Consider the following 19,400-nt stretch of genomic DNA (forward strand, 5'->3'; position numbering starts at 1 on the left):
TGGGCAGCACATTCCAGCATCTAACAACTCTCTCCATGAAGAGCTTTCTCCTCACCTCCAGCCTAAACCTCCCCTGGCACAGCTTGAGACTGTGTCCTCTTGTTCTGCTGCTGGTTGCCTGGGGGAAGAGCTCAACCCCCACCTGGCTACAACCTCCCTTCAGGTAGTTGTAGACAGCAATGAGGTCACCCCTGAGCCTCCTCTTCTCCAGGCTAAACAACCCCAGCTCCCTCTTTGTCATATAGAGCAAACAGAATCTTTGACACATAGAATGGGAGGGGTTGGAAAGGACCTTCAGATAACATTGAGTCCAACCCCTCTGCTGAAGCAGGGTCACCCAAGGCAGGTCACCCAGGAACACATCCAGGAGGGTTTGGAATCTCTCCAGAGAAGGAGACTCCACAACCTCTTTGGGCAGTCTGCTCCAGGGCTCCAATACCTTCACAGTAAAAAAACAAAACAAAACAAAACAAACAAACAAAAAAAACCCCAAACAATTTCTCATAAAAAATATACAGACTTTTCAGAAGATCAAAAACCACAGAATCATGGAATCCTAGAATCATAGAACTGTTGAGGAGGGAAGAGACATCCTGCAGCACAGGAGGTTCCACCTCAATACAAGGGGGAACTTCTTTACTGCAAGGGTGCCAGAGCCCTGGAGCAGGCTGCCCAGAGAGGTGGTGGAGTCTCCACCTCTGGAGACATTCCAAACCCATCTGGATGTGTTCCTGTGTGACCTGTGCTGGATTCTATGGTCCTGCTCTGGCAGGGGGTTGGACTCAATGATCGGTTTGGGTCCCTTCCAACCCCTGACATCCTGTGATCATCAAGTCCAAGCACTCACCCAGAGCTCACAACCCCACCACTGCTGCTAAGCCACTGCCACTAAACCACATCCCTCAGCACCACATCCATGCAGCTGTTAAACACCTCCAAGGATGGTGACTCCACCACCTCCCTGGGCAGCCTGTTCCAGGGTCTGAGAATCCTTTCTGGGAAGGAATTTTTCCTAATATCCAACCCTTTGTACAACTTGAGGCTGTTTCTTTTTGTCCTGTTGCTTGCTGCATGTGAGAAGAGACCAACCCCCACCTCACTCCAACCTCTCTTTGAGGTAGTCCTAGGGGAACTAATTGAAGGAGGAGGAATGTAGAGGAACAGATGGAAGTTCTTGCCCAAGAAGTGTATTTAATATTAATTTCACTAGCAGCTTCCCTCCTGAATGCCCCAAGCCACTCTGCCCCACAGTACAGCAGAAATAAGGCAGAGCCTGTGAAACTAACTTGCTGAAAACACAAGATGGGCAGGTTTGCACTCAGTACTGGCAAACCCTCTCACAGAATCACAGAATTAACCAGCTTGGAAAAGCCTTTTGAGATCAAGAAGTCCAACCTATCACCCAACACCACCTAATCAACTAACCCATGGCACTAAGTGCCTCATTCAGGCTGTTTTTAAACACTTCCAGGGACAGTGACTCCACCACCATCCCAGGCAGCCCATTCCAATGGCCAATCTCTCTTTCTGGGATGAATTTCTTCGTCATATCCAGCCCAAACCTCCTCTGGTGAAGCTTGAGACTCTGTCCTCTGGTTCTGTCACTGTTTGCCTGGGAGCAGAACCCAAGCCCCACCTGGCTCCAACCTCCCTTCAGGTAGTTGTAGACAGCAATGAGGTCTGCCCTGAGCCTCCTCTTCTCCAGGCTGAACACCCCCAGCTCCCTCAGCCTCTCCTCACAGGGCTGTGCTCCAGACCCCTCCCCAGCCTTGCTGCCCTTTCAGAAACTTATGAAATGCAAGAATCTCCTTGTTCCGCAGCAGGGTGACACAGGCTGGCTGATTTCCAGCTCCTCAGCTCCATGGATCACTACCTTGGGATGAGAAAACCTCCTCCTTCATTTGAAGAAAGCCCCTGGGTTATATCCACCCCTCAGGAAAGACAGTGGCAGCTGTCACCACAAACTTACCTCTGCCCACATCATTCCTGAGCATGTTATTTGCCCAGAGAGCTGGAGCAAGGCAACTCCAGGTTCCACAGCACTTACCAGCTGCAGCATTCCTGCTATCCCAGCTCCCTCTGGGTCGGTTCCTGCACGCAAGAAACTACCTCCTACTGCCTTACATGGCTGCCCAGCTTGTTCTGCCTGAACCAAGAAGTCGTATTAGCAGCTAGCCCAGATCCAAAGCTGTTACATCTGCCCCCATCAGACCATCCCAGCTCCCCAGCTCTGAATACACAAAAGAGTCAGACAATAGCAACTTGTTCTGGGAGGGTTGCACAGCCAGATGCCAGGGCTGGATTCCCATCTCAGGAAAGCAAAACTTTCATTCCACATTTGGAGAGAAGGGAGCAAAAGCTCAGGCTCTGGCTGTTTTCTAGACTACAGCAGGAATTAGCAGAGGGTGAGGACTTCTCAGAACTCAGGGCTTACAGGGATTGCTCACTGGGAGCCTGCAGCAACTATCTGCCCTCTGACACCAGACAAGGAGGACTACAAAGGGACTACATCTAAGAGCTGCAGGACACTGCACAGGCTGGCTGACAAGCACAGAGGTACCTGTGTAGCACAGCATTCTCACAGGGCTCTGAAAGAACAGGCAGCTGGCATGGGTAATACCTGGAAAAGGAAGCCTGGATTAGAGAGTCTCTGCCTTCAGTCAACAAGCATCATGTGCATTTATGGCCAAACTGCTGGAAGTGCTGGGCAGGGGGATGGCAACACATCCTATTCAGAAGGTGGAGCAGGAATAGCAGAGATCTCATGAAGGTGGCACAGCTCTGAGTAGGAGAAATAAGCAAAAAAAATACCTAACTGCCATACTTCAGAGTCATAGAATGGGTTGGGTTGGAAAGGACCCTAAAGATCATCCAGTTCCAAACCCCCTGCCAGAGGTAGGGACACCTCCAACCACATGGCTTGATGGCTGCACCCAAAGAGTGGCTGTCAATGGTCCATGGCCCAGTGGAGGCCAGGGACAAGTGGAGTCCCTCAGGGCTCAGTGCTGGGACCAGGCTTGTTCAACATCTCTGTTGGGGCCATGGACAGAGGCATTGAGTGCAGCCTCAGCAGGTTTGCTGCTGGCACCAAGCTGTGTGGTGCAGCTGACAGCTGGAGGGAAGGGATCCATCCAGAGGGACCTGGACAGGCTGCAGAGCTGGGACCAAGCCAACCTCAGGAGGGTCAACAAGACCAAGGGCAAGGTCCTGCAGCTGGGGCAGGGCAATGCCAAGCACAAATGCAGGCTGGGCAGGGACTGGCTGGAGAGCAGCCCTGAGGAGAGGCACTTGGGGGTGCTGGGGGAGGAGAAGCTCAACAGGAGCCAGCAGTGAGCACTTGCAGCCCAGAGAGCCAAGCAGAGCCTGGGCTGCAGCAGCAGAAGTGTGGCCAGCAGGGCAGGGAGGGGATTCTGCCCCTCTGCTCCACTCTGCTGAGACCACAGCTGGAGCTCTGTGTCCAGTTCTGGAGCCTCTATTACAAGAGGGATCTGGACATGCTGGAAGGTGTCCAGAGAAGGGCCAGGAGGATGAGCAGAGGGCTGGAGCTGATCTGCTATGAGGACAGCCTGAGAGAGTTGGGGTTGTGCAGTCTGGAGAAGAGAAGGCTCCAAGGTGACCTTCTTGTGGCCTTCCAGTATCTGAAGGGGGCTCCAAGAAAGCTGGGGAGGGACTTTTTAGGATATCAGGTAATGACAGGATTGGGGGGAATGGAACAAAGCTGGAAGTGGGGAGATTCAGACTGGATGTGAGGAAGAAGTTCTTCCCCATGAGAGTGGTGAGAGCCTGGAATGGGTTGTCCAGGGAGGTGTTTGAGGCTCCATCCCTGGAGGTGTTTAAGGCCAGGCTGGATGAGGCTCTGGCCAGCCTGATGTAGTGTGAGGTGTCCCTGCCCATGGCAGGGGGGTTGGAACTGGCTGAGCCTTGTGGTCCCTTCCAACCCTGCCTGATTCTATGATCAGGTCACTCGAGGCCCCAATCAACCTGGCCTTGAAACTCCAGGGAAGGGACATCCACAACTTCCCTGGGTAACCTATTCCAGTGTCTCCCTCACTAATTTCTTCCTAATCTCCAGTCTCAAACTCCTCTCTTCCAGCTCAAAGCCACTGCCCCTCGTCCTTGCAAAAAGTCCCTCCCCAGCCCTCCTGGAGCCCCCTTCAGGCATTGGAAGGCTGCTCCAAGGGCTCCTCAGAGCCTTCTCTTCTCAAGCCTGAACAGCCCCAACTCTCTCAGCCTGTCCCCACAGGGGAGGTTCTCCAGCCCTCTGATAGGAACAGGATTTGATGTGCAGAACCTGGGTTCAGTCAGAGAATGATGACAGGAGCTAGGAAATGGCAGCATTGCTCCCAAGAAGTTACTATCATTGTTACCAGCAGGGAAGATGGTTGCCCATCCACACTCAGGATATCCTACGGATACCTGCCCCTCTACTCTCCTAGAACCACATCTTGGCCAGACACTGTTTGCAAATCACATCCCACACCAGCAGCCATATCCACTTCTATTGGCCAGCTGGAGGCAGAAAGCTCTAAGGGGTCTGGAGACACAAAGCTCCAATTTTTAAAGATTAAAGTGGGAAAAAAAATAAATTTCCAACCTCTTCCTGAGCTAGGTAAAGCCCTACAACTGCCAGTGGTGCCAGAATGCAGGCTGTGCTCAGGAAGTGCAGACAGCCAGATCACAGAATCACAGAACACTGGAGGCTGGAAGGGACTTCCAGACACCATCAGGTCCAACCCCCCTGCCAGAGCAGCATCACCCAGGGGAGTCTGCACAGAATGCACCCAGGTGGGTTTTGAATGTGTCCAGAGAAGGAGACTCCAAACCCCCCTGGGCAGCCTGCTCCAGGGCTCTGTCACCCTCACTGTAAAGAAGTTTCTCCTCATGTTGAGGTGAAACCTTCTCTGTTCAAGTTTGTACCTTTTGTTCCTTAGCTTATTATTGTGCACCACTCAAAAGAGCCTGCCCCCCTCCACTTGACATCCACCCCTCAGATATTGATAGACATTGATCAGATCCCTCTCAGCCTTCTCTTCTCCAGACTAAACAGCCCCAGGGCTCTCAGTCTCTCTTCATAGGGGAGATAAAAATAAACAAATCACTTAAGCTCATCTTCTTAATCCTGGACATAACTTGCTTGGCAAATTTCCTACCTTAAAACTCTCCAGTTCCAGTGGTTTCTCACCTAGAACAACTGGTAGGAAGCTCTCAGCCTCCTATTATTCCCTACTGATTATCCTGGATATCCTGAAATCCACATCTCTCACTGGGATGTGTTCAAGGGGCTTGTGACAAAAAAAAAAAACAAAACCACCAACACTTCCGTGACTCAGCAGAACTTCATCCTGTTACCCTGAACTACATTTCCACATCTCAAAGTCCACCTGGACTCTGTGCTTCCTCTTGAGAGCAACACAGCTCCCAGCAGATTATTTTTCTTACTTCTATAACAACAGCACAGGTTGCAATGAAGGTTTTGTTGTTGTTGTTGTTACTAAAGCTTAGTGGTCTGCTTGGTCCCTCTGTAGCCATCTCCTCCCTGCTTTAGGGAAGTTTCTTTCTTCTTTTTTTTTTTCCCCACAAGAAAACAACATTAGATTACAAAGTTATAGAATCATAAAGGTTGAAAAATGACCTTTGAGATCATCAAATCCAACCATTAACCCAACACTACCATGCCCACTAAATCATGTCCCATATCTGGTGCCATATCCACGTATCTTTTGAACACCTCCAGGGATGGTGATTCCACCACCTCAGGGCAGGATAATGTTCCCCCGGAAGAGAAGCTTTTGGGTTGGAAAATTTCGTTCTTAACAAAATGATCTGGCTTTTTAGGAGGCAAGATGAAGTGCAAGACACTGCAAGTGGAAGAGGAAAGGCTCAGTTAGGTGCTGTACCAGTTAGCTGCTGAACCAGACACAATAGAACAAGACCTCTCTGCATCAGACAAGAGATTTAGTTTGCTATTGGTCTGTGGTGGACCAAGAACAGTTGGGCAAAGAACCAAATGGAAAAGACAAAGCAAGACAAACCAGAGCAAAAAGCATGGAGGACATTAGTTTGCTGTGCCAGCACTAAAGGACATGCTCCAGAGGATGAGGGACTTTACAGTTAATTCCTAAACCCTACTTAGACCTCCCCCAGAGGGCTTTGCTGGTTATTCTGGGCTTCCTCTGGCCAGGCAAAAGTGAAAGCTTTGAGTTGCCCTCACTCACAACTCATTGCCCTGCAGCAATGTGGTACTGTGCCAGTCAGACAAGCCCTGGGAGCACATTCGAGGTGCCTGGGACAACAATTCCTGCACACTGTAGTAGAGTTTACTCTCAGGTGAGCTGGGCCATGGAGAAAATCATGAGGGAAAGGGACACAGCATGTTCTAGATGCACTGGTACCAGAGCCAGGCTCCTACACGTTACCAGGTATTGCTCTGCAGTAATCTTCCAAGCACAGCCATGACACAAACCCAACACCAGCTAAACAGGAACTTGGCCTCCAGTTCTGCAAAGATTTACCAAGGCTTCTCTGTAGCTCTGAGGACCACGTAACATCCTGCTATGAATTCAGAATCACAGAATGCATCAGGTGGGAAGGGACCCTCCAGGGTCATCTGCAGTCAGCAGGGACATCTCCAACTACAGCAGGTTGATCAGGGCCACATCAAGTTGGAACTTGAACATCTACAGGGATGGAACTTCCACCTCCCTGGGCAGCCTGTTCCAGGATTTCACCACTTGCGTTGTGAGGAACTTCTTCCTAACATCCAACCTCGGTCTAGTTTCAAACCATTGCCTCTTGTCCTACCCCCACAGGACCTTCTAAACAGCCCTTTCCCAGCCTTCCTGTAGGTCCCCTTCAGATATCAAAATGCTGCTCTAAGGTTCTCCAGGCTGAACAGCCCCAACACTCCCAGACCTGTCCCCATAGGGGTGGTGTTCCAGCTTCCTCTGGAGCTGAAGATGATCAGAGGGCTGGAGCACCTGTCCTGTGAGAGAGCTACAAGAAAACACTCAAGTTCTGAACGGATCTGAGCAGTTCTAAATCCACCACATCTTCCTTGGGGGGGACACAGAGCGGAGAGAAGTGGTCGTGCTCCCGGAGCAGACTGGAGCGAGAAGGAAATAAGGCTGTGGTGTGAGCATGCTAGGGACAGCAGCGGCAGCTTCAGAGGTGGGTCAGACGTGAGGGAGAGATTGATCTGTGAACGTCCATCACTCTACCGGAGCCACGGTGACAGAACCGAGGTCGGCTGGGGTGGCCTTAGCCTCAGGTATGGGCTGAGTGACAGCGCAAGCAGCAGCTCTTCCCCCAGCCAGGGCTTTTCGTGACGGACAAGTTGTGCGGCTAGCAGTGATTGAACTGATTCAAGGCTGGAAACTGACTGTGGCTGACGCTGATTGAACTGATTCGAGGCTCGAAATTGACTGACCCCAATTGAGGGCTTCGGGATGACCCTGCCGGGGGCGGCTCCGCTCGCCCCGCTGCTCCCGGCACCGACAGCCGGGGAACAGAGCGCAGCGCTTGCTCTGCCCGTGCGTTCCCCGACGGGAATGTGCTTGGAATTCCCTGGGAATGAGCAGGGATCGCAGCGAGCCTGGCTCGACGCGCACGAATTCTGCCGCGGCGCGTACTCCCCGAGAAAGGAGCCTCCGAACCCCGTTCAAGCTCCGGTTGCGGTGGCAGGCCTGCGCTCGGGAGCGTGCGAACCTGCTGCCCTCCCTGCTCCTACCCCTCCGGGGGATCCGCACGCCTCCCCGCTGCTAGCTGTGTGTCCCCCCATCCCCCCGCCGCCGTCAATACCGAGGTACGACCCCCGGAGGCGCGGCGGGGCCGGCACGGCTCTCACCTGCGCAGCAGCAGCCACAGCATGAAGATGACCAACGCGAAGCCCCCGAGGCGGCGCTGCCGCCACCCGCCGCACGGCCACATGGCGGCCACCGGCCACGGTCTCACAGCCCCGGCCACGGCCCCTGCCCGCCGGTACCACCGCCGCGCCCCCCCGACCCGCCCGCGCCTTGGGCCGCTCCGCCCGCCGCTCACCTGCCATTGGCTGCAGCGCCCGCTGCGCCCCGCCTACTAACCCCTCCAGCGGCTCCCATTGGCTCTCGCCCACCCGCTCGCAGGGTGAGGCGGCGGGACCGGGGGGACTCCCCTGGCTGCAGGGCGGGCCGGGGCGGGACCCCGGGCGCCCACTAAGGGCCGCAGCGGCACCACTCGGACAGCCCTCGGGGCCGGGGGCAGCCGGGGAAGGCGGCTGGTAGGCGCGGAGCTCCGGGGAGAGGCCTGAGCGCTTTAAACTGCCCTGCAAGAGAAATTCCCTGCGCAAGGCGTGCGGGAAGCCGAAGGAACAGCCTCAAGGGCCTGCTGCAATAGCCTCCTGCCTGGTAGCAAAGTGTCGAGGCCGAAGCACACCTATGCCTGCGGGTAACGCCCGGTGGTGGCCCTTCCCTGCTGTGTCCTGGGCGTGTGCTGCGGGAGAAGAGGAGCTGACTCGTTTGAAGAGGTTAGCTAAGTCAATAGAACCAATCTAACCTCAAAAGATGACTTTTGCAACCCCACTACTTCCAAGAGCTCCCGAAATCCCACAGAAAAATCACTGCTTCTGACGCTCTGTACAGTTGTGACCATTGTTTTACTGATTTAAAATATATTTTTTTAAAAAGTAATTTAATATAGCAATGTTTTACTCCCTCCTTGCACACAGCAGGGAGGAGTGATTTGAGGCAATAGAGTTAAATGTTTCTGTGCTGAACCTCAGCTCCTGACCTGTACCTCTGTACTGCAAAGGCTTCTTTGAGGTGAAGCACCAGTGTGTGGTGGGAACAGGGAGAACAAGAAACAGTGGGTGCATGAAGAGAGGTGTGCTGGGGAAAGAAGTGCTCCTAGATCCCCAAGAGGCAGCCAGCTCCTCAGTCACAAAGCCATTGCGCTCTGCAAGTGATTAGAGCTGCAGTTCTGCTGGCTAACTTGTTCCCAGGGGTGCACTCAGCACCCAGGAGGACAGGTTTCTAAGCACAGCAATTAGTTCTCTTGACCAAAAGATTCCACTGATAGAGAAGAGGCCTATAGCATTAGGCTGCACCTCTGCTGGGAGCTCCTGTTTCAGTCCTGCCCCAGCAGAGGTGACGAACAGGCCTAGTGTTTCTCTTTCCAAGAAGGATGGGTGCCAAGCAGCCCATGATCAAGATTTGGAGACAGAGGCTTGTATTCATGACTCAGATTTGTATCTCCAGGCTGCACAATACGAGCCCAGGAACAGCAGCTCTGCCAGGCACAGCGTGCAGCTGTGGCAGCGTGTGGTTGGCATCCAGCTGTGATCCCAGTCACAGTAAGGCAGAAAGTCTGTTTCCACTGGGGTATCCCTGCCTCCACTCCCGGGAAGAGGAGGGAAACAGACCAGGCTGTAACAGAGTGTGAATTTAAGGTTGGAGACTAACTCCTGGCTTCAGGCCTGCAGCAGGTTCCTGGCCACTATCATCCGCATCACCTCGTTTGTACCTGCAGCAGAATGAGAGAGCAAAAGACAGTTAAGAGATGGTCCAATTCTACCCCTAATAAAGGCAAAAAGAATTTTACCCTGATGAGCACAGAAAAGCTCTTCCCACCACTTGAGGTGGCATTTAAGAGGTGTTGGGCCAAGTGGCAGCACATTGCTCAGGAAAAGCTTCAGAGAAGTAGATGTTGGTGCTTTTTATTTGGCCATTGAGAAGATGCAGGCACCAGAAGTCAAGCAGAACTGGATAGAGACCAACACCTGAGTGCTCTGCTTTAGCATTTAACACATGCACAACACAGAGGCAGAAAGACTGTAGAGCCATTTGGTATTGGAAAGTGTCTCTCCCTTCTCAGGTACCTCAGTTGTAGGTGAAGGGATTTCAAAGGAGAGAAAACAAAGGAGGCTGAACTGAGATCAATAAAGGGCAGACACTGTGAGATCAAACCGGACAGAGGCACCACTAACATGGCAACTGGAAATATGCCCCTGCTGTAAGGCTCACTGCTCCCACACACTCAGAGCTCTGGGCCAGGGGATTCACACACAGCATCCAGAGACACCCTGTGCTCAGAGCAAAACAGGATTCTGAAACCCAAGAGTCAGAGTTAGGTGAGGAGGTGGTGGCCTCTGGAGGACCTATTCTCTCTCCTGGCTACGGTGCCAAGTCATCAGCAGTGAAAGTGTCTTTTACCTTCCAGGATCTGGTGCACTCTGATGTCTCTCACAAACTGCTGCACAGCATAATCCTTCAGGTAGCCATAGCCTCCATGCATCTGTAGAGCCTGGTTACAGATCTGAGGAGACAACATCACTGGTGAAGGGACTTGCATGGTGTCAAGGATAAGTCAGTGACAGCAGCTTGGTAAGAACCTGGGCTCTGTTTTTATTTTTTCTGGTCATCTAATCTCCATGCACCAGTACAGGTTAGGGGCTGAGCTGCTGGGAAGCAGCTCCATGGAGAAGGACGTTCTGGGCCTGGTGCACAGTAAGCTCTCCATGGGACAGCAATGCACCCTTGCAGCCAAGAAGGTAAATGGTCTCCTGAGGTACATTAAGAGAGGGTGGCCAGCAGGTCAAGGGAGGTTCTCCTCCCTTCTACTCTGCCCTGGTGAGACCACACCTGGAGTATTGTGTCCAGTTCTGGGCTCCCCAGTTCAAGAGGGACAGGGATATACTGGAAAATGTCCAAGGGAAGCTATGAGGATGCTGAAGGGACTGGAACCTCTGTATGTGAGGAAAGGCTGAGAGCCCTGGGGCTGTTTAGCTTGGAGAAGACTGAGAGAGGATCTTATTACTGTCTATAAATATCTGAAGGGTGAGTGTCAACAAGGAGCCAGGCTCTTTTTGGTGGGTGTCCTATGACAGGACAAGGGGCAACAGACACAAACTGTAACCCAGGGAGTTCCACCACAACATGAGGAGAAACTTCTTTACTGTGAGGGTGCTGGAGCCCTGGAGCAGGCTGCCCAGAGAGGTTGTGGAGTCTCCTTCTCTGGAGACTTTCAAGACCCATCTGGATGTGTTCCTGTGTGACCTGCCCTGGGTGATCCTGCTCTGGCAAGGGGGTTGGACTGGATGATCTCTGGAGGTCTCTTCCAACCTCTACCATTCTGTGATTCACCTCTTAACAAAGCATGGGGTGACAGCAGGGTGCCCATCAGTGCTGCTCTCAGTGCTGTCACCCAAGGGCTGTTTCACCTTGCTGCTGCATTTATGTGAACACAAACACACAGAGGTACCCAGGAAACACTCTGCTTAATCAAAGCAATTTTTTCTGCATTTCTATGGTGCTGCTGACAGCAAAACCAAACCACCAGATCACCATCTAGTGGTCAGAATGGCCAAGAATCTGCTCAGGGATCTGAAAGAAGACTTCTACTGAAAGAGGACTTCATGTGTCCATCATCTGTCAGCTTGGGACATAAACACATAATCAGCAGCAAAAAATGCAGAGTGCTCAGAAAGTACAGCAGCTTCAAACTGGCACTGATCTAGGAAGCATCAAAAGTGCAGTTTTCCTTTTCCTTTCTTTTTCCCCCCTCTTGCTTTCCCTTTTCAGGGCCATTTTATTAGAACCTATTTCTCAGTGGTCTAGGGAAGTCCCCATCTGCTACTTAGGAGTGATCAGCCTGTAATATGCCTATTATCCTTTGAAAATAAAAATGCTCTGCTCCCTCTCCTGTCCTGTCTCCTTGCATGGTCCTCTAGAAAGCAGTGTAGAAAGCACTGAGGCCTGAGCTGTGAAGGGGCTGATCCTGCAGCCTCTACAGAGTGCAGAACTCTGTTACAAAACAACTTGAGGTACTGAAATGAGGGTTCTGAGTCTGGATTGCTACAAGTTCAAACTATGAGAGGTTTCAAAGCTTATGGCACAAGCTGAGTTTTGAGGAATGTGTGACCAGCAGGACTAGGGGGAGGTGATTCTGCCCATCTGTGCTGCTTGTGTGAGACCCAACCTGCAGTACTGCATCCAGTTCTGGTGCCCTCAGCACAAGAAGGACATGGAACAGTTGGAGTGGGTCCACAAAGGAGAAGGCCACAAAGATGATCAGTGGGCTGGAGAACCTCCCCTTTGGGGACAGGCTGGGAGAGTTGGGACTGTTCAGCCTGGAGAAGAGAAGGCTCCAGGGAGACCTCAGAGCAGCCTTCCAGTACCTGAAGGGGACTACAGGAGAGCTGGGGAGGGACTTTTGACAAGGGCTGGGAATACCAAGACGAGGGACAATGGCTTTGAGCTGGAAGAGAGGAGAGTGAGACTGGAGATGAGGAAGAAATTCTTTAGAGTGAGGGTGAGGAGGCACTGGAACAGGTTGCCCAGGGAGGTTGTGGATGTCCCCTCCCTGGAGGTGTTCAAGGCTGGGTTGGATGAGGCCTTGAGTGACCTGGGCTGGTGGGAGGTGTCCCTGCCCATGGCAGGGGGTTGAAACTGAATGATCTTTAAGGTCCCTTCCAACCCAAACCATCCTATGAATCGAGGCATGGGCTTCACTTCAGAAGATGGAAATGCCATCTTCACCCAGAACCAACACACAGACCCTCCCCTCAACAGCAGTCTTTGATACCAGAGCTCTCTGTCCCACATCCTCTCGATCCAGGTTCCCTCCAACCCAACCCATTCTGTGAATCCACAAATCACTGAACCTACCCCAAAGCACTCATCAGTAGCAAAGAGCTTGGCCATGGAGCAGAGCACGGCGGCGTCCTCCCTGCCCTCCTGCAGCGCCCTCGCCGCGTGCCGCACCAGCAGCCGCGCGGCCACCAGCCGCGTCGCCATCTCCGCCAGCCTGAACTGCAGGTACTGCCAGCAGGCAGCACAGGGAGGGGAAAGTGAGGTCAGTGTCCTTGGAAAGCCTGGAGCACAGCCCCACCCACCCCAGCATCAGGAGGAGCGGAGCTCTGGAGAGGTTACCTGATTGTTAGCGAGGGGTTCTCCAAACTGTTTGCGCACAGTGAGATGTTCCTGAGCCAGCAGAACACAGGCGTGAGCGGCTCCCAAGGAACAAGATGCTGGTGGGAGAAGCCAAGGACACAGCATGTACAGCTAATGCAGATGGATGGATGGATAACAAGATGATCCTGCTCTCCTCCCCTGGCCCTGCCTTACCAATGTTGATCCTGCCTCCATTCAGTCCCTTCATGGCAATGTTGAAGCCCTGCCCTTCAGTTCCCAGCCGGTTGCCAACAGGAACAGCGCAGTCCTCAAAGATCACAGCCCGAGTTGGCTGTGAATTCCAGCCCACCTGGGGAGAAAGAGCACCTTCCTGAGTGCCTGAGAGCAGCACACCTCCAGCTCAGTGAGCACCTTCCTGAGTGCCTGAGAGCAGCACATCTCCAGCTCAGTGAGCACCTTCCAGAGTGCCTAAGGAGCAGCACACCTCCAGCTCAGTGAGCACCTTCCAGAATGCCTGAGGAGCAGCACATCTCCAGCTCAGTGAGCACCTTCCAGAGTGCCTGAGAGCAGCACACCTCCAGCTCAGTGAGCACCTTCCAGAGTGCCTGAGAGCAGCACACCTCCAGCTCAGTGAGCACCTTCCAGAATGCCTGAGGAGCAGCATACCACCAGCTCAGTAGGCACCTTGCAGAGGGCCTGAGGAGCAGCACACTGCCAACTCTCAGCAGAGAACTTCCCAGCCTGGTCTCAGCCTCTCAGGCTCATTGCCAAGATGTCCCAAAGCATCTGTGGTCAATGTGGTTTGGCCTGAGTGTGCTGAGCTGGAAATTGGAATGAATATATTTGAAAAGAGGAATCCAGCAAACCTTTCCTGAGGTGAAAATCCTTCAATTACCAAAGGGATGGATATTGATCAACTTCACCAAAACTGGACTTGGATTGGACGAAAACCACCACACTGGGACTCTGGTCCCATCCAAGATGAGATCAAGAAGGCACAGATGAGCCCATCTCTGTCCTGTACTTCCCTCAAGCACACACAAAGTAAAAACCAACCCTCTTACCTTCTTCTCTTTCTTGCCAAAGCTGAGCCCTGGTGTCCCCTTCTCCAGCACCAGGCAGGAGATGCCCTTGGGGCCTGAGCCTCCCGTGCGACACATGACCACGTACACATCAGTGTCACCTCCTCCACTGATGAAGGCCTGCAGAAGGACATGAGAAGAAGGACCTGAGAAGAAGGACCTGAGAAGAGGGACGTGAGAAGAGGGACCTGAGAAGAGGGACCTGAGAAGAGGGACCTGAGAAGAGGGACCTGAGAAGAGGGACCTGAGAAGAGGGACCTGAGAAGAGGGACCTGAGAAGAGGGACCTGAGAAGAGGACCTGAGAAGAAGGACCTGAGAAGAGGGACCTGAGAAGAGGGACCTGAGAAGAGGGACCTGAGAAGAGGGACCTGAGAAGAAGGACCTGAGAAGAGGGACCTGAGAAGAGGGACCTGAGAAGAAGGACCTGAGAAGAGGGACCTGAGAACGAGAGAGGACCTGAGAAGAGGGACCTGAGAAGAGGGACCTGAGAAGAGGGACCTGAGAAGAGGGACCTGAGAAGGGACCTGAGAAGAGGACCTGAGAAGAGGGACCTGAGAAGAGGGACCTGAGAAGAAGGACCTGAGAAGAGGGACCTGAGAAGAGGGACCTGAGAAGAAGGACCTGAGAAGAAGGACCTGAGAAGAGGGACCTGAGAAGAGGGACCTGAGAAGAGGGACCTGAGAAGAGGGACCTGAGAAGAGGGACCTGAGAAGAAGGACCTGAGAAGAAGGACCTGAGAAGAAGGACCTGAGAAGGCTTTTGTTTGCTAACCCTGAGCCTGCAGCAGCAGCTGGGGTACAAAGATGGAGGAGCAAAGACCCCATGGCCAGAAAATATTGAGCTGTACTAAGCTCTGGTGAATGCTCTGAGGTCCTGCCTTGGGAGAATGCAGCGAGCTAAGGAGACAGTAGGAAACAGAAAGGGTGGTGAGCCCCAAGGCCCCTTTGTGCATGCAGTGCCATCCAAGAGATTTAGGAGAAGCAAAGATGTACCTTGGAGCCATTCAGGATGTAGGTGTCCCCTTTCCTCTCAGCTGAGGTCAGCAGGGAAGCTGCATCACTCCCACTTCCTGTAGGAAGGTAAGGAAGCAGCCAGTGAAGCAGCAGCTCCAGACCTTGCAAACTCTCCCAGGGCTCACATCCAAGGCTCAGCATCCCAGCAATCATCATCTGCCCCTTCCCAACATCCTGCTGATTGCCCAAATGAACATGAGAAGAAACTTTTCACCTTCAGTTCTGTGCAATGTTCCTGCCCAGTTAAGCCATGCTAGGACTGAGGGAAAGGAGATTTCTTGGTTGAGGATGCTCACCTGGCTCAGTCAGGCAGTAAGAAGCAAATTTTTCCATGCTACAGAGCGATGGGCAGAATTTGTTCCTCTGTTCCTCATTGCCAAAGGTGTCTATCATCCAAACACACATGCTGGAGCAGGAGAGAAGGAGCAGCAGTGTGAACACAGCCCTGGGAGGAAGCTGGGTCATACAAGAACATCCCTGGCTCAGCAGAACAAAGCTCCATGGGGTTCAGTCAAAAACATTGAGGCTTGAAATCACAGAATTGTTGAAAGGTTTGGGTTGGAAGGGACCTTAAAAATCATCTCATTCCAAGCCATGGCCAGGGACAACTTTCACTAGACCATGTTACTCAAGGCTTTGTCCAACCTGACCTTAAACACCTCCAGGCAGGAGGTACCCACAGTCTCCCTGGGCAACCCGTTTCAGTGTCTCCCCACCCTCATTCTAAAGAATTTCTTCCTCATCTCCAATCTCAATCTGTCCTTTTCCAGCTCAAAGCCATTGTCCCTCATCCTGTCACTGCCAGGCCTTGTGAAAAGTCCATCCCCAGCTCTCCTGGAGCCCCTTCAGGTCCTGGAAGGCTGCTCTAAGGTTTCCCTGGAGCCTTCTCTTCTGAACAGCTCCAACTCTCCCAGCCTGTCCCCACAGGAGGTTCTCCAGCCCTCTGATCATCTTCGTGGTCTCTTCTGGACCCTCTCCAACTGTTCCATGTCCCTCTTGTGCTGGGGACACCAGAACTGGATGCAGTACTCCACCTCAAACCAGAACAAAGCTGGAAGGAAGAAGCTCCCCTTCCACCCAGTACAGACACCCTGCCTCGTGGAACAGCAGGTTCCTCCTTCCCAGCCTCAGCATTCCCCTCAGCACTAAGTCCTACTGCCCTCAGTAAACCACCCCTGCAAGAGGAGGCATCCTGGAAGATGGAGGCACTGCATCCCTGCATGCAAAGCTAGCCCAGCACTGAACATGTCTGTGCAAGCAGGACTGGGCACAGCCATCAGCTGCTGCCTTTGGCTGTCCCAGCATTACTAAAGCACAAAGGCTTTCCCAGCAGGTTGCTATTTATGGCCACCTTATGTGGCAGAGCAGGGAACACAACCCAGAACTTAATCCCACCATGCATGCCACAAAGCTAAAGTTACTTCTTGGTTGGCACTTCAGATTTTGTAGCCTGTTTGCTTACTGTCATCAAGAGATGCTCACAGGGATGTGTTCTGCTCAGAGTCCCAACTATGACCAAGAGCAGCACCAGGAGAGCTGTCTCCAGCTGGATTTAGAGCCTTCAGACCATCCCTGCTTCTCAGCCAGGCTGCCACATCCAGTGCTCCACAGCCACACTCACTTGTGGATGCTCATGTAAGCAGTGGTGCTGGTACAGCCTGTTGATAAAGCTTCAAAGATTATGGAGGTATCAAGTCGTGACAAGCCAGAGCCACCAACGTCTGGTTTCACGTAGATCCCACCGAATCCCAGCTGGGCTGCCTTCCGCATTGTCTCCACAGGGAATATCTCCTATGGGGACAAGGAACATTCAGGATGAATTCAATCTTGGTATTCAAACTCTCCTTTCTGGTCTATCTGGGCCACCAATTCCAGTCCCAAGCACCTGAGAGCTTAAGTTAACTGGGTGGGTTAAAGAGGAACATTTACAGAATTTACAAAATCAACCAGGTTGGAAAAGACCTCAGAGATCATCAAGTCCAACCTATTCCCTAATCCCTAACACCTCCTGACAACTAAACCATGGCTCCAAATGCCACATCCAAGCTCTTTTTGACACCTCCAGGGACAGTGACTCCACCACCTCCCTGGGCAGCACATTCCAATGGCCAATTCCTCTTTCTGGGAAGAGCTTTCTCCTCACCTCCAGCCTAAACTTCCCCTGGCACAGCTTGAGACTGTGTCCTCTTGTTCTGTTGGTGTTTGCCTGGGAGAAGAGACTAACCCCCAACCTGTCTACAATATCCTTTCAGGCAGTTGTAGAGAGCAGTAAGGTCTCCCCTGAGCCTCCTCTTCTCCAAGCTAAACAGCCCCAGCTCCCTCAACCTCTCCTCATAGGGCTCGTGCTCAGGACACCTCTCAGCTACCTAGACAAGGTTCCTACCACCTTCAAGAGTAAATTCAGGGTTTCAGAGTGAACAGCCTGGCTTGGAAAGCTGCAAGGGATTGCTGGTGGCTCCCACCCCAGCCACAGCAGCAGCTTGAAAGACAGTCTCCACAGAAGCCACCACAGCACCAAGGAGCTATCGCAGGAACCCCTCTGATGAGACCCAAGGCCCCTCACATCCTAGGGCAGTGTCACCCATCTGAGGCTGCCATACCTTTTCGTCCCACTCAGCCATGTGAGGAGCCATCTCCTTGGCAGCAAAATCAAAGGCAACTTTTTGGAACTCCTTCTGCTCCTCAGTCAGGCCAATGGATGCTGGAAAAGCAGGAAGAGATCTTTAATGCACATCTGTTGTGGCAAAGCAAGCACTGCCACATCTTCTGTACCCCAAACAACTGCTGAATCACAGAATGAGAGGCGTTGGAAGGGACCTCTGGAGATCATCAAGTCCAACCCCCATGCCAAGGCAGGTTTTGAAAGTCTCCAGAGATGGAGTGTCCCTTCACTCACACAAACAGCTCAGGGCTCTGCTGCAGAGAGCATTTCTCTGTTCCTTGGGGTCACCACGAACTGTGCTGACAGAGGGTGGTGGGCTCTGGGAGGGGCTTTCTTGGGACCAAACCAACCCAAGGTCCCAACTGTCTCCACTCAACGCCCAGGACCAGGAGAGGGTCAGCACAGCCCGTGGCAGCTGTCAGTGCTGCACACACAGGACACAGCCCCGGGGCGTGCAAGCAGTGCCATGTCTTTGGGAGATACTCTCTGCCTCACCCGCGGGCTTGCTGACCCCTGATGCTCTGGCAGAGGTCTCGGGAAGGCGCTCCCCGTGCGGGTGGCACTGTGGGGACCGCCGGGGGCTGCCGCCCTGCCCGCAGCTGGAGCAGGAGCAGCGACATCCCCCCCGCTGCGGCCCGCGGGCACCCACCTGCCCTCAGCCTACCCGTGCCGCCGCATCCCCACCCCGGGCAGCGCTGGCAGCAGAGCCCCGCGGCCGGCTCGGCGCCGGCTGGGCGCCGGCTGGGCCCCGGCTGGGCCCGCAGGCAGGCGGCCGGGCCGAGGCTCGCCGCCCCGTTCTCCCGGCGACCGCGGAGCCTTACGGTCGATGCAGGAGGCGATCCCCCGCAGCGGCGGCGGCAGCAGCAGCCGGGCCGCGACGCGGGGAGCCGCTCGCCAGGCCATGGCGGGGCCGGGCGGCAGCTGCGGGCGGCGGGCAGGTGGCGGTGGGGCAGGCTGGGAGCTGTAGTCCCGCCTGGCGCGGTGGCTGCGGGGAAGGCGGCGAGGGCTGAGCCTCAGCTTTGCATAACGGGCACCGCTTCCGAGCGGGCGGGACGGCGGCGCCGCGCTTCCTCCTGCCGCTGCCCGGCCCCGGCACAGCCGACAGCATCCCGCGGCACGGCCCCGCTCCTGGGCCCGCTCTGCCGCCGCCACAGCCGGTGAGGGGGAGTCGGGGCTGGATGGGAGGGAGGAAGGGAGGGGAGATGCATGGCACGGGAGCTGGAAAAGTTGATGCCACCCGCTCCGGCCGGAGGAGGCCAGCTCCGAGCCAGAGAACTTGTAGAGAGCTGCTGGCTGAAAGGGGCAGGGGCTGGGCCGGCATCTTGCTGCCCTTCCCAAAGGGACTCTGCACGCCCAAGCCGTGCCAGCGGCAAGCTGAGCCGGATCCCCCGGTGCCAGGCTGGGCTGGGCTCTGAGGCGAGCGGTGCCTCCGTTTTGAAAGGCACGGCAGAGAGGGGCCAGGCTTCGGCCAGGCACCTTCGGGACCTTTCCTTCCCCAGCAGCCGCAGCCCTGAGCAGCAGAGCAGCCCTCGCTGATGTCCAGCAGCTGGGGTGTGGAGGGCCGGCTGCCTCCAACTCACCACGGGTGTGGTCCTCAGCCGATGCCAGCGTTTGCACTGATGGAGGAAATGGCTGAGCTGAAGGAAGGACACTGATTTACTCTCCACGTACTGTACAGCTTTTACTGCTCCCCTTTTTGTCACCTTGCCTGAACGAGCAGCACTTCTCTCTTCTCCTCTCATTCAGCAGGTGCTTGTC

General features: G+C 54.0%; 2 protein-coding genes across 2 annotated transcripts in view; both read right to left on the minus strand.

Annotated features, from left to right (window-relative positions):
• The window catches only part of LOC128977946 (beta-galactosidase-1-like protein 2), a 37,463-nt gene extending 29,537 nt beyond the window's left edge, over nt 1-7,926 (minus strand). Inside the window, exons 1-2 of the mRNA XM_054395662.1 lie at nt 7,844-7,926; nt 2,561-2,620 (exon numbers count right to left, since the gene is read on the minus strand). Coding sequence (XP_054251637.1) covers nt 2,561-2,620; nt 7,844-7,926 — 143 coding nt within the window. The remainder of the gene's footprint in view (nt 1-2,560; nt 2,621-7,843) is intronic.
• A 1,232-nt stretch (nt 7,927-9,158) lies between these two features.
• ACAD8 (acyl-CoA dehydrogenase family member 8) lies at nt 9,159-19,384 on the minus strand. Its single transcript, XM_054395571.1, has 12 exons — nt 18,996-19,384; nt 18,464-18,816; nt 17,581-17,681; nt 16,602-16,771; nt 15,277-15,386; nt 14,960-15,036; nt 13,949-14,086; nt 13,098-13,233; nt 12,903-13,000; nt 12,639-12,791; nt 10,185-10,287; nt 9,159-9,495 (listed from the first exon to the last, which is right to left on the minus strand). The coding sequence occupies exons 1-12, from the start codon at nt 19,382-19,384 to the stop codon at nt 9,443-9,445; spliced, it is 1,881 nt and encodes a 626-aa protein (XP_054251546.1). The 3' UTR covers nt 9,159-9,442.
• Nucleotides 19,385-19,400: the final 16 nt, after the last annotated feature.

This window comes from Indicator indicator, chromosome 34 (genome assembly GCF_027791375.1).
Source record: "Indicator indicator isolate 239-I01 chromosome 34, UM_Iind_1.1, whole genome shotgun sequence".
Lineage (NCBI taxonomy): Eukaryota > Metazoa > Chordata > Aves > Piciformes > Indicatoridae > Indicator > Indicator indicator.

Coding starts and splice junctions, on each gene's coding strand:
- ACAD8 (XM_054395571.1), bottom strand. CDS start 19,384: ATGAGAGGAGAAGAGAGAAGTGCTGCTCGTTCAGGCAAGGTGACAAAA. Junction 17,682..18,463: donor GATCGCCTCCTGCATCGACC/GTAAGGCTCCGC, acceptor CTGCTTTTCCAG/CATCCATTGGCCTGACTGAG. Junction 13,001..13,097: donor TGGAGGCAGGATCAACATTG/GTAAGGCAGGGC, acceptor TTCTCCCACCAG/CATCTTGTTCCTTGGGAGCC.